We start from the raw sequence: 13,183 nt of genomic DNA, 5'->3' as shown, positions 1-13,183 counted from the left end.
CCAAATATGTAGTGATATAAATACATTTCCTCACAGTTTGTCATTTAATAGCAGTATATAATATGATATAACATATTCCTTTTTATATTTACAAGGTTGTGAGTGTAATCTATAATATAATGTATGAACTTTTCAGTTACATACAAGACCTGTAAACAAAAACAATTCTTTTTACAAAAAAATATACATTGATAAATTACCATAATTAGTTAAATGGTTTTACCTAAATAATCATCCATTAATGTTCCAATAGCAAACTAGAACAAAACAAATTTTTATCAATGATTATTATACTAAGCATTTTTATTATTAATAATAAAATTTAAATTGAATACTAACAATACCAGTAGCGTCTACTCTTGTTCCAACTATTTTTAACCTTATTTCATCATCGGCTTGAATTATTACATCCTGAAAAATATTAACATATCTTTATATACTTATAGGGTTTGACAAAAAGATTTTAAATAAAATTTTTTAATATTCTTATTATAGTTAAAATATCATATTAATTAAAACAAATAAGTCCTTTTAGGTTATTTTATAATTATATTAATATTTTATAAATTAGATAAAATATTAATTTAAAATAAAACATTAAAATTTAAAAATTTAGATAATAAGCAACATGGAATTACCTCTTCTTTTGATTTATAACAAGGTGGATTAACATTGGGACAAAATTGCATTTCTTCTGGAATAGACTGAAATAAAATTTTATAAATTCATGAAATAAAATGCTTATTAATGATGATATAATACATGGCTTTTGATACTTACGTGATGAGATATGAAACAAGATAATGGTCCTATTTCTGCGAACATCCCAACCTGCAAAATTTAATGTAATTTATCATTAATTATTATTAATCTATGTAAAATTAATTTTTATATAACTGTAAATATTTTAATTTTTACCTTGTTTACTTGTGTTACAATCGCATCCAAAACTTCACCTTTAAATGGTCTAAAGACAATCGCTTTATATTTAACAGGATAAACAACAAAACCTTGCCCTGGTTGAATTATACCAGCACCGATATTATCTATTGTTGTTACTGCTATAACAAAGCCATACCTAAAAGATCATTTAGTAAAAATCTGTTACATCAAATCAAAAGATTTAATCTTACTTTCCAGTGCAAGTTCCTTCTACTTCTGTGTAAAGCTTCTGTTTTACTGTATCAAGAAGTTGAGGTCCAAAATATCTCGGATGTAATAAAATTTCATGCTCCAACGATATCTGCATTAATTCATAAACGTACAAAAAAATAATTCCAATAGATGTAGAGAGAAATTTAATATCACAAAATTACAAAACAATAATTTTTTTTACTTACGTGATAGAACATTTTCTTTATATTTGAAGTAAACTGTACTATATATTTTTACAAAATTCATGTATATGCATTCAAACATTTATTTGAAATACAATGTGAAATAAAAGAGGGAATAAAATACTATTACCCATTTTATTTCTACGAACGTCTATACGCGCTCTTTAAATATATTATTAACTGAATATTTGGCAACACTGGATGCTTCTATTTACATCATGAAATAATTAACTGTAGACAAAACCTATTAACATTTTTGGATGTTTTCAGTTTATTGTCTCTATCATAATTAAGCTAGAAAAAATTGTCCTTTACAAAATATCATTTAACACTTTTTAAATAAAAATATTATATACTATGTAAATATTGAAATATTTTCGCAGCATTTAGTAAAGAATCTTTCTATCAGAGAGCGTGATTGCAAACTTCTACGTATCAATGTTATTTTTTTAATTCTATGGGAATATTGGAGAATTTACAATGAAACTATAATTTTCCTCTAGAGGGCATTGAAAATTGAAAGAAATAATAGATTAATCTTTAGGTTAACATCTTTTCAGGTCGATTAGTAGTAATTACTGTTTATGTTAAAAATCTGATTGTGAAGATATTAAGTAAAAGAAAATAATAAAGATACATATGATGAAAGAATACAATTGGTTTTTTTTTTCTTTTTTTTTTTTTTTTTTTTTTTTTAAATATGTATCTGATTGATAATAAAAATTTGATATAAGCATGGCATTGTCCATTCTTGATTGCACAATTATATTTATTGTAGATTTAAACATATTTTAATGTGTTATTAAGTGGTAAGCTGTTTCCGCTTCGTTAATATATATATGTATAGACAAACCAGAACGAGTCTAGAGAGAGCCCGCCTAATCTCTCTTAATTAAATCAGTCATTTTCTGTGATAGATTCACAGAGGAAAATGAGAAGTTTGTTATGAATGTGAATAAACAGAATTTCATTCTTTAATTTTCTTTTGGTTTCACGGATAATGTCAAGCGAAGCGCGCGAAACAAGCTCGTTGAGAAATGCTGATAACTTGCGCTCGACTATCTCGGATTCAGGAAGTAACAACGTGGCTAAAGAATCAAGTCAAAGTTCCACGATAGAACAAAAATTGGCAAGCAAGATGTTTTCTTATGCAACGGAAATAATTTGTTTCATTCTTGCTGTCATGTTTACCGCACTAGCTGCGCTTCACAGTTCGTAAGTTTTAGGTTGTGTTGAATGTTTATGATTATTTTATAACCTTTGCCGGTATTTTTTTTAGATATTAGTTTTTAAATTTATTGTTTAACTTGCAATGTACTTTAGAAAACAAGAATTATAAAAACTATCTTTAAAGAAATTGCCTATATACAAATTACTTAAATTATAATATTTATAATACTGTTCATTATTTTATTTACAGACCACCAAAAATATCGAAACCTCCAGCGGCAAGACCATTTTTCAATCAAAGTTCCATTGTTCTAGATTTTTACAAAGGTCATTTAAGTGCTATGATAGAAAGAGTCACAGATACAGAATTTAGTTTTGTTATGTATTATGCTCCATGGGATGCAGAAAGCCAAGTAATACGTGATGAATTTGAAAAAGTAGCTGAGTATTATTATCCACAGGTATAAAAACTTAATGAACAAATCTTACATACAGCATAAATTTTATTTTGCTTTATTATTATTGTTTTATTAAATTTTCTTTTTAGATATTTTTTACAGCCATTAATTGTTGGCATCCAAATTCAGAATGCAGAGCTCAATACAATAAAATACAAAGTTATCCAGTTCTTATACTTTATCCGGCAAGAGATTCAGGTATACAGTACAGAGGCATACGTACTGCACCATATATGATTCGATTTCTTCATGCATTTATAAATCCAATTATTAGGATAACAAATAAAGAATATGTAAAACAATTGCTTGTTACTTATGATGTAAGTGCAAGAGATTGGTAGAAACTTCTGTAATTATAAAAAAATTTGGTATTTTATTGCATTCTGTTTATTCATTGCAGGCTGTAATTGTAGGTTATTTTAATTTTACTGGAGTGGCTACCAGTCCAGGGTATAAAGAATTTTATAAATCTGCTATAAGATCATTAGAAAAGGATCCTAATAGAGAAGTGGCATTTGCTGCTGTAACAAATGCATTATCTAGTCAATCCAATTATGGAGTTATAAAATCTCCTTCTGCATCTTTATTTATGTGGAATGAAACTTTGGTAAATAGAAATTCATATATTTATTTTTATATTTTCACATTAACATATTTGCCGTTATATTTTATATAAACAATTTCGAAAAACAATTTTTACATTTAGAACTATCCAGATGATAAAGAATGGACACCAGAAAATATATTAAATTGGATTACTAACTCAATTCATCAACCAACATTATGGCTTCAACCTCCTGGAATCAAAGCTCTAACTCTTGCACCTTATCTTCGAGAAGGACCTGTTTTTTTTTTGTTTACACCACGTAATCCTTTACATTATGAAAATTATAATTATAATCTGGTATGTTATAAAATTTATACTACTAAACATATTAATTATTCAATAATATATTCTTTTTTAAAAAAGAAAATATTTATATATGTATATATAATCTTATAACTATTTTTTAGATTCGAGAAGTTGGATTACAGTACTATAATTGTGCAAATAATCTTTTAGTGAAAGATATTATCACGCGTCTTCAACATAAACGCTATACAGCAATGTCTCGTTACATTAAAAAAAATGAGAAGTGTACCTATCTTGTAAGTGAAAGTGAAACGAAAAAAAATGAACCTACAATCAGTGTTTCTGTTCAACAGTGGATTAATAGTAGTTGTTGTGCAAAAATTTTTATGAATAAATGTGTTTTATGCAAAAAGGAAGTACTGAATTCAGTGGATAGAGAGCTATCTTTTACTTCTATTCACGAAAAAAATGCTTATGTATGTAAGAAAATAGATATTTTTACAATACCATTGTTAGAAAATACTCAAACTGAACAGGAATTTTGTTGTAATCAAGAACATATTTCAATAAATTTACAAGAAAATGTGAATTTGAAAAGGTATACAAAATGTTACAGGATATAAGTGAAGAGTACACTATAATATTAATGAATTATATCTATATTTCAGTTCGGAGTATAAAATATCACAGTCAGATGAAAATGATCGACAATCTCCTATTGCAATAAAACATGCTCTTTTAAAAGAAAACTGTAAAAGATGGTTTGCTGCACATAGATATCATGAACCAATTTTTCCTCAAGATTCTTTTGAAAAGTCTAATATAAGTTTAATAAAATCTTTATGCAATATAAATAGGACATTGTCTTTGATAGCAATTGATAGTCTACATTATTTCCATTTTGCAGAAGGTTTGGGAATTGATGTTTTGAAAAAAAAAGATAAAACTGCTGCTATCATTTTAGATGTTGCTGTAAGCTTTACTGCTAATATTTCTTTACACATATTGTTTTTTCTTCATCTTTCTTGTTTTCACATGTGCTTTTTCATTAATTAAATTATTTAAGCTGTAATATTATTATATATTTCAGCAAGAAAGTGAATATGTTATGCAAGAAGATTTTAATAAGAATGCTGTTATAGAATTTATAAATAATTATACTCAAGGTTTTTTACAACGCACATTACGATCTGACAACTCACGTTGCTTTGTACAAAAATTTAAAACCAAAATTAAATGTGATCAGAAAAATACATTGAAAATGTGTATACCAGATTTGACAAGTGAAACATTTTTGGACACTATCTTGGATGCAACTAAGGTAAATACAAGTTAAATTCAATAATTAAATAATATGAAATACTACATCATTTTTAATGATTTGTTAATAGGATGTGGTTGTAATGTATTACTCTCCTTATTGCGCATTTTGTAGTGCAATATCTTATGTTTACTTGATGGTAGCACATTATTTGTTCGCAATGGATCATCTTATATTTGTACGTATAGATGGAGATAATAACGATTTACCATGGGAATATAGTATGGATCGCTTCCCATCTATTTTGTTTTTCCCAGCTAGGAGGTAATGATAATTTACTTAATACAAAAATTATACAACAGTTAATGTGATTGTTATGATATGAATATATTTATTTTCAGGAAAGAGGACAGTACAGTATTTCCATTTTCTTTACCTATTAACATTCCAAATTTACTTAATTATGTATTAGCAAATTTAGATGGAGATTCACGTGTTGAAGCTTTAACAAATATTTGTTTGTTAAGTGCTAGTGATCCACCAGACAAATGTATTGTTCGTATACGTTGGCTGTGTTTAGAAATTATTGAACAACTTCTACATGATTATAGAAAGTTAAGGCGACATTTAAATTTCATTGATCAAAAAACTGCTAGAAATAAGAAAAAAATTATTTTATTAAAATTAGAACATATTAGATACATACATTTAATATTGGGATCAACTATTGACCTTGCTGAAGATCAACATATAGTTCATATAATTCGAAAAAGATTTAGAGAATATTATAGAATTCTTAGATTATTAGAATTAGATAGTAAAATTATTTCCAATAAAACAAGAATTATGCGAATTGTACAAAAAATTAATACTCCTAAAGGAAAAATACTGAAAAACGAATTGTGATATCTACTTGATAGTAGTTCTACTATATTGGTATTTATGTGCCATACTTTCCCCCGAGTTTTGCTTTTAAGAATTCAAATTTTATTTACAATAGATAATTATTAGTAAATTTTATTTTAATTTATTGAAGATTCTTTAAAAAAATGTACATTTATAAAGGAAATCATTTTTGATTTTTTATATAATTTTGTTTAATGTTCAAACAATACTGCTTAAATTTTAATTTAAATTACTAAATCAATGAGACATATGTATATCAAAGCAAGTCACTCATGTTTAACATCTTTTCAATCAACTCGATTGAAAATGTAAACAAATCTGAATAGGAAAAATGGGAATTGTGCCGCAAAATTTTCTTATTCAAAAAGGAGAAAAGAATCTTATTTCTTAAACTATATTTTTATCGGAATTATCAACTAATAGCAGACTTATATATATAAATATATTGATTGCACTGATGTTTATGATAAATATTTAAAATGTCTTTTTTTATACAGCACTTTTTCATGGACTTTTATATTATTTGATTTTATAAAAATGATAGAAAATTTTTATCTAAAAGTTTAAAATTTACATTGGGAAATTATATAAACACTTTTGTTGAAAAATTATCTTTGAGAATTCTGTCATATATCTGTTATATATCATTAGTATATTATTTAACTCTTATTTGAAGTTATTTATAAACAACAAATGCGAGACAAGGAAAGGAGCATATAATTTACTTTCATTATAATGTTCTTGCTGTTCTTTTAATAATATATCCGAACTTGATGCTTTTAAGTTTGTTTGATCTACTACTATAAAAAAGAACAATTTTAAGAATATTGATATCTGGATCTTCATGATTTTTACTTCTTACTTATTACTTATTTTTTTTAAAGATAAATAATATTTTTTATATCTTCTATTTGTATAAATAAATAAATTAATAGGAAACAATAAGAGAATATTATAAATTCGTCATGAACTATATTTGGACAGTCATGATTATATTATAAACAATATGTAAAATGTGTACAAAGAATGTAATAATTACTGATTCATTACAATCACATCACAATTTTATTTAACAATTTGACCAGCAAAATAAGAAATGCTTGATATGAAGATAAGAGAATTTCTTTCCCAGATTACTGCATAGTGGCGCTAAAAAAATTATTTAATGCATCATAATATATACTTTTATGATATATATGTATATATATATCATTAAAAAATTAAATGTATCAAACAATTATTTTTTAAAATTTCATTTACTTATCGCGATTACTTTTCTCCAATTTTTCAGTTGATGTACCTTGTACAATTGTTTCTGTAACACTTTTTTGAACTATAATAAAAAAAAGATATTAATTTTATTTATAAAAATTTACATCCTGAAAATAATAATAATTGTTATTATATCACGTATACCATATTTATGAGGATATAATGCAGGAGCCCAACTATAATTATTGGGGTTTGACGTATCTGTTCCTACTGCATTATTAACAGATAACAAGAGATTTTCATGTACTGATGAAAGTGCAGGAATTTTCATACTTGTACAATTGTTATCTTTTCCTTCTTGTGAAATGTTTTTCCTATTTCAATGATAACAAAAAATATAAATTATTAGAAAAGAAAATATTTGTTATAAATAAATATTATTAAGTATTATTTTTTTAAATGTTTACCTTAATTTAGAAGAATTTGATATTGAAGATAATGGAATAGACTCAATCAGTCGTTCAAAATTGAACGTTTTATTACTTTCACTATTCAGTGAACTAACACTTGCAGGAGAAGCTGGTGAAGATTGTCGACGGGAGAGTAAATGTTTTGATACAACTTTGTTACTGTCCAAGATTACTGAAACATGACATTAATTAACCATACCATAAAATTTGTATATGTATTACTAATATTTTTATATATTGCTATCCCTTTGGATATAAATTTATCGTTATTTTTTTATGTAATAACTTTTTTTAATATTTTATTATTTACCATTTGGTGCTATCAAATCTGATGGTCTAATTGTTTCCATTTCATAATTGAATTTATTAAAAACAGACATTTTAGAAAGATCCTTTTCACAATCTAAAGAGTTTGAACGTGTGGCAGGTTCGGATCGAGTTACATAATTTCCACAAACTGGCATGCCAAAAATTCTCTGTTGATAACTATTTGAAACTTGATCAAGTTTAATATTACTATTACAAACTTTTTGAGGTGAGTGGTGGATTACATAGTTCGAGTGCTTATCAGGGAATGTTTGCTCACTACATGATTCGAGTTCGTGATGTTTGTGTGAGTATCCTGATGGATGTGTGGGCAATACAGCACTACGATACAAAGGACCTGAAGTTTGTAATTTGATACTGTTTAAAGAGCTTCTAGAGGCTGACGTATCAGATGCACGTTTATTAAAGGATAAAGAAGTCCAGGGAGGGGTTCGATCTTGAAAATCGAACAGATGAAGCAACATTATTTCATCTTCTAATCCTTCATTGCTCTTTAATTCACTTCAATATATTCCCATACAAAATGAAATGTAATATTATATTATATTAAAATAAGAATTAATAAAATAAGAAATTTATAGGTCTTAAATATAAAAGCAATTGTTTATACCTGTATGTTTCTGCAATAGCATCTCTACTACTTTGTTCCCTTATCCTTTGTTTATTTTGCATCCATGGTATTAATGATTCTACTACTTCTACATCATTTTCACCTTAAACATAAAAATATTTATCAAATATATTTACCCAAAGGAATTTTGATTCATAATTATTAACATAATACTTTTAATTCAATAGAAGTCTGAAAGAAGAATATATATACATATATAAAATTTTATTTTGTGCATATCAATATAAAATATTAGTTGAATAACCTTTATTGTCATATACAATATTAATACTATCAATAATTTTTATATATGTATTAGAATTATTTTCATTTAGTTTGTACTACTTTTAATAAATTTATCGCAAAATTATTTGGAGCATTAAGTGTAGTATATTCTTTCCTACACATTCTCCTCTTTGTAATTCATTTTTGTCGGTTTTTTATTTGAGATATCTTTATCAAGTATATTTTCTTGCCAAATAAGTCTTAGATCCTCTTCTAAAAGTGGACCTCTATTTGAACTTGTACCTAATTTATCATATATTTTTTTAAGTGCAAATCGTTTTTGAACATAGTACATAGATAATAGGAAGTTAATTTTAAATTCAAAGTACATAATTTTTGAATGTATTTGTAGAAAGAAAATCTATTATTAATTTATATACTATGAAATATATGCTATGCTTGATACCTGACATGGTTTCATCATCTACATCATTTTCATCATTGGAATTATCGTCTAATAATGTTAGTGTACGTTCAGTATTCTCACATTCAGCTATGTATATATCATGCTCATTTAGTTCCTATAAAAAGTAAAATCAACTATAAAATAAAAAAATATATATACATTATATATATTGAGATATCTTAGTAGACTTACACCACTGTCACTACTACTACTGCTTGATGAAATATTTAATGGTTGTTGATTTAGAATTGTTGGGGAAGAATAAGATGGCAATGACGAATTAGTTTCTGTCGGTTGAATATTACCTACTGATCCATCATTAGTAGTATGTGGTATGTGTGATTCAGTTTCAACAATATTAATATTACTAGAGCTATTTTGTTTTACGCTTGCTTTTGAATATACTAAAGATAATGTGGAAGATGATACAGGAAGATGAATATTTTTTAAGTTTCCTAATTCAGTCAAAGGTATTAAATGATCTTCTGATGTTATTTCATTAATAACGCCATTGGGAGAAGTATTTTGAACAGACCTAATCAATAAATAAGATTTTTACATAAAAATCTACAACATATTTTTATGTTTCTCTCTTTATTTTTTATATATCTTCTATATGTTTTTATTTTAAAAACTTACTGCGACATTATAATATTTCCAGTTGAATAAGTATCAATGGTTAAATCAGAATTACAATTTAAAGTAGAATCTCCTGCTCCTTGCGATTGTTTTTGCTGAACTAAAGGCAATATACTTGCAGTTGATGTAAGAGTTATATTTCCATTAGTTACTTTAGTTGCTGTTACTGCATTACGTGAAATCTCCATAGCCAGTCTCTATAAGTACAAGTATGCTAAGACGTTTATTTACAGCAGTAATGATCATTTTAAAATGAATCTTTTATGTAATGCATTATGATAAAAATTTGTAAGTTTATTTTTATTAAATTATTTTAAAAAATAGCGATGTTTTACTATATATTACCTCTTTCAGTTCATTGATTTGAGTCTTATATTGATTTTGAACTGTTACCAACTGACTGATATACCATTGTTGATCTCTACACCGTTGGTAAAAAGTCGGCGGTCGAACCTGAAATCTATTTTCTGCTTTGGAGATATACATTACGGATGTATAAGAAATAATGTTATTCCATATTTTCTTTTTAATTATCAAAATTTTACATCTGAAGAAAAAAACATACCGTAGTATAAGCGTATCCACTTCTGTATTTAAATAACCTTCTGTTGCCAATAAATCTAATCTAAAGAATCTGTTATAGCCCCAGCACTCGCCAATTTCAAAATCTGAAGCAAATTCTCTAACAATATTTTTACTTGTATCATGCGAACCTTGATGTATCATTTCAACTCTATATTCATATCTGGAAAAAATAAATAACAATAAAAATATTAATTATATATTATTACATTAAATTATGATCACCTACTTTGATGTCTCAGGTAATCCAGCACTAAGTTCTAAAAATACAGATAAATAGTTTCCACGTACAACTCCATTGCCATCAGGATATACTTTCAACCTCCAACATAGACCATTAACATGCAAGGGTGCAGAATATACTGGATCTGCTTTTAATTGCAATTGTGTAAAATTTTGCATTGCAAATGTGGCACTATCATATCCTGGTACTATTTCACTAAAATAATAAAAAAGATATTATTTTTTTTTATATAATATTCTTTATATTTAAATATTTTATATACCTGTGAAAATCTGCAGGAACAGGAGCAGTAACAAAACTTGTCATTGGTTTTTTCCGAACTTGATAAATCATTCGAGACAAATCAACACTCTTGGCTATAAGTTCTGATCGAGTATATGTATGCAACTGATGCTCTACTTCTTGTAACAGTATTTCTAATTGTTCTGTTTCCAAAGTTAAAGAATTTTTTTGACCCATTAAAGTTAATAATTTTGCTTTTAATTGAGAATCTAAACGGACAATCATTAGTTCTACTGCATTTCTAATTTCTCTCACTCTTTCATCTTTTGCAGCTCTCACTGACTCAACATTTTTTTCCTAATAAGTAAATATGTTAATTATTTATTAACTTATATATATGATAATTTTAAATTAGATACATACTACTTCTTGAACAATGCTGATTAATTCCACAAGTCTCCTCTTCAATTGCCCTATTTCAAGTTTGATTTGATTTACATGTTGTTCATAAACTTCTTCTAAAGGTTTGAATGTATGTCCTGAATGTGTTCCACCCCATAATGCACATTGGTGACAGATACATCGACGACATGTCCAACAGAAAACAGATAATTTTTCCTGATGTATTGTACATCTAAAAATTAATAAAATTACTTGAAAAATAATAGTTGAGTTTATTTTAACATTTAACAAGTTATCAAAAAATATTATGTTACCTATCCCGATTAGAATCATCATAACGTGAATTAGATATAGCAACAGCTTGTAAAGTGTCAAGTTGTTGAGTGACTTCTTCAACCCATCGACAATTTACAAGCTCATGTAAATGAAGAGAGGCTCGACAATGAGGACATTGTGAGCGTTGTTCCGTCAGCCAACGTCTTATACATGTATAACAGCATAATTTACTACAATGAGGACAAAGATGTGCATCTCGTAATTTTTCCATGCAAATAAAACATCGGAAAACCTCTGCTAGAGTCTGTTGAATATACAAGTATACTAATATTTACATTCATAAAAATATTCAATAGAAGTAAATCAAACCTAACATAAAATATAAAGCAATTCTTATAATTCTTTAAATTCTACTTATAGATTAAAAAATAAACTTTATTTTTAAATAATTATTCATCTTGTTTTTTATATTTTTTATATTTCCGTTCTAATTTTTATATTGATACCATACTGATTTAGATTTATAAAATCTACAAAATCAAAAATATTTGCATAAATAAAATTATTATATATTAAAGTATTTACATTTATAAAAACCATATGATTTTGACAATTGGAAAATTTGAAGTATACAATTAACTTGAAAGAAGATTGAAAATTTATAAGTATTTTACCTCAACACTGTGATCATCTGTGTTTTTCGAATTAACTGAAGATTTTCTATTTGCCATTTTTGACTTTTTATGACAAATTATAATAATCAGAAAAATTATAATTGATCGTTATCGATTTCGGCGTGTGTGTACAACTGCCATAGTTGAATTAAACATTTCACCATCTGTACACATTAAATTACAATGAATGTAAAATATAAGCTATAAAAATATATAATTTAGCTATAATGTAGTGGAATGATTAATAAACAAAAAGTACATTCGTGGCAATATAAGCAGCGAAAGTACTCCTGATCCGATGATACAAGTATCACACAACCGTTTTATGAAAGTGGAGAGGATGCATGTTGTGTGTATGAGTATATATGGTAGTCCTTTGCGCAGAAACTTTTGCGCATTTTCAGATTTAGCGCGAAAATTTGTAGGAGCAACTCATACATAATATCTCGCTATATTACTTGCATATGTGTAAAAATTGAATATTAATATACAATATATTTAGTAGAACATGATATGCAGATGAGTTTCTTCAAATTTTTAAAAGTCCTGAGAGAATTCTAATTCAAATTTTGATCAATTTTTAACAAGTGTAGTTTGAATATATATTAATTCACATACAAATTATTCTTGCTGTAAAATTTCTGAAAGATATGAGATCAAAAATTGCTGTGGGAATGATATATTTTATTTACACACACTTATGTCATGTGTGTGTATTGTATATATATATATACACATATATGTTTGGTATATATTATGAATATATATATCTCATATATATAAGACTAATATATATATTACCCCAACTTGTTTAGTACCTTACTGTTTTGTAGAGGCGCTTTATCGCTT

General features: G+C 26.2%; 3 protein-coding genes across 8 annotated transcripts; 1 reads left to right on the top strand and 2 right to left on the bottom strand.

The window, feature by feature from the left end:
- Positions 1 to 36: 36 nt before the first annotated feature.
- Positions 37 to 1,402, bottom strand: LOC124947163 (DNA-directed RNA polymerase II subunit RPB7). 2 transcript variants are annotated; one of them, XM_047488927.1, is made up of 8 exons: positions 1,341 to 1,402; positions 1,134 to 1,243; positions 919 to 1,078; positions 781 to 831; positions 639 to 704; positions 340 to 411; positions 224 to 257; positions 37 to 167 (listed from the first exon to the last, which is right to left on the bottom strand). In XM_047488927.1, the coding sequence occupies exons 1-8, from the start codon at positions 1,350 to 1,352 to the stop codon at positions 133 to 135; spliced, it is 540 nt and encodes a 179-aa protein (XP_047344883.1). In that variant the 5' UTR covers positions 1,353 to 1,402; the 3' UTR covers positions 37 to 132. The 2 variants fall into 2 exon arrangements, with proteins under 2 accessions (XP_047344883.1, XP_047344884.1); XM_047488928.1 differs by having other exon boundaries at positions 37 to 149.
- A 25-nt stretch (positions 1,403 to 1,427) lies between these two features.
- Positions 1,428 to 8,657, top strand: LOC124947158 (thioredoxin domain-containing protein 11). Of its 2 annotated transcripts, XM_047488921.1 has the most exons (11): positions 1,428 to 2,146; positions 2,255 to 2,552; positions 2,758 to 2,968; positions 3,055 to 3,285; positions 3,366 to 3,572; positions 3,672 to 3,869; positions 3,980 to 4,416; positions 4,487 to 4,790; positions 4,909 to 5,139; positions 5,210 to 5,403; positions 5,481 to 8,657. In XM_047488921.1, the coding sequence occupies exons 2-11, from the start codon at positions 2,338 to 2,340 to the stop codon at positions 5,983 to 5,985; spliced, it is 2,733 nt and encodes a 910-aa protein (XP_047344877.1). In that variant the 5' UTR covers positions 1,428 to 2,146; positions 2,255 to 2,337; the 3' UTR covers positions 5,986 to 8,657. The 2 variants fall into 2 exon arrangements, with proteins under 2 accessions (XP_047344877.1, XP_047344876.1); XM_047488920.1 differs by having other exon boundaries at positions 1,428 to 2,552.
- On the bottom strand, positions 6,941 to 13,171 carry LOC124947157. 4 transcript variants are annotated; one of them, XM_047488916.1, is made up of 17 exons: positions 13,153 to 13,171; positions 12,335 to 12,498; positions 11,699 to 11,964; positions 11,406 to 11,616; positions 11,023 to 11,339; positions 10,746 to 10,955; positions 10,500 to 10,679; positions 10,280 to 10,394; positions 9,935 to 10,131; positions 9,488 to 9,830; positions 9,296 to 9,410; positions 8,605 to 8,707; positions 7,978 to 8,495; positions 7,665 to 7,839; positions 7,402 to 7,571; positions 7,259 to 7,318; positions 6,941 to 7,134 (listed from the first exon to the last, which is right to left on the bottom strand). In XM_047488916.1, the coding sequence occupies exons 2-17, from the start codon at positions 12,389 to 12,391 to the stop codon at positions 7,055 to 7,057; spliced, it is 3,117 nt and encodes a 1,038-aa protein (XP_047344872.1). In that variant the 5' UTR covers positions 12,392 to 12,498; positions 13,153 to 13,171; the 3' UTR covers positions 6,941 to 7,054. The 4 variants fall into 4 exon arrangements, with proteins under 4 accessions (XP_047344872.1, XP_047344871.1, XP_047344870.1 ...); XM_047488915.1 differs by lacking the exon at positions 13,153 to 13,171 and adding an exon at positions 12,594 to 12,711; XM_047488914.1 differs by lacking the exon at positions 13,153 to 13,171 and having other exon boundaries at positions 12,335 to 12,675.
- Between the last annotated feature and the right edge of the window lie 12 nt (positions 13,172 to 13,183).

Source organism: Vespa velutina, chromosome 2, assembly GCF_912470025.1.
Source record: "Vespa velutina chromosome 2, iVesVel2.1, whole genome shotgun sequence".
Taxonomy (NCBI): Eukaryota; Metazoa; Arthropoda; class Insecta; order Hymenoptera; family Vespidae; genus Vespa; species Vespa velutina.
Note: the sequence above shows the minus strand (reverse complement) of the source record. Positions and strands in the feature narration are given on the sequence as shown.

What these genes read in the sequence shown, in the direction of transcription:
- LOC124947163 (XM_047488927.1), bottom strand. An exon ending in GTTATAAATCAAAAGAAGAG is followed by an intron (nt 412 to 638) that starts GTAATTCCATGT and finishes AATATTTTTCAG; the next exon opens with GATGTAATAATTCAAGCCGA. An exon ending in GAGTAGACGCTACTGGTATT is followed by an intron (nt 258 to 339) that starts GTTAGTATTCAA and finishes GTTTTGTTCTAG; the next exon opens with TTTGCTATTGGAACATTAAT.
- LOC124947158 (XM_047488921.1), top strand. Translation starts at nt 2,338, where the DNA reads ATGTCAAGCGAAGCGCGCGAAACAAGCTCGTTGAGAAATGCTGATAAC. An exon ending in CTAGCTGCGCTTCACAGTTC is followed by an intron (nt 2,553 to 2,757) that starts GTAAGTTTTAGG and finishes TTTTATTTACAG; the next exon opens with ACCACCAAAAATATCGAAAC. An exon ending in AATTGCTTGTTACTTATGAT is followed by an intron (nt 3,286 to 3,365) that starts GTAAGTGCAAGA and finishes TATTCATTGCAG; the next exon opens with GCTGTAATTGTAGGTTATTT.
- LOC124947157 (XM_047488916.1), bottom strand. Translation starts at nt 12,391, where the DNA reads ATGGCAAATAGAAAATCTTCAGTTAATTCGAAAAACACAGATGATCAC. An exon ending in GATGATTCTAATCGGGATAG is followed by an intron (nt 11,617 to 11,698) that starts GTAACATAATAT and finishes ATTAATTTTTAG; the next exon opens with ATGTACAATACATCAGGAAA. An exon ending in GTAGTAGTAGTGACAGTGGT is followed by an intron (nt 9,411 to 9,487) that starts GTAAGTCTACTA and finishes TACTTTTTATAG; the next exon opens with GAACTAAATGAGCATGATAT.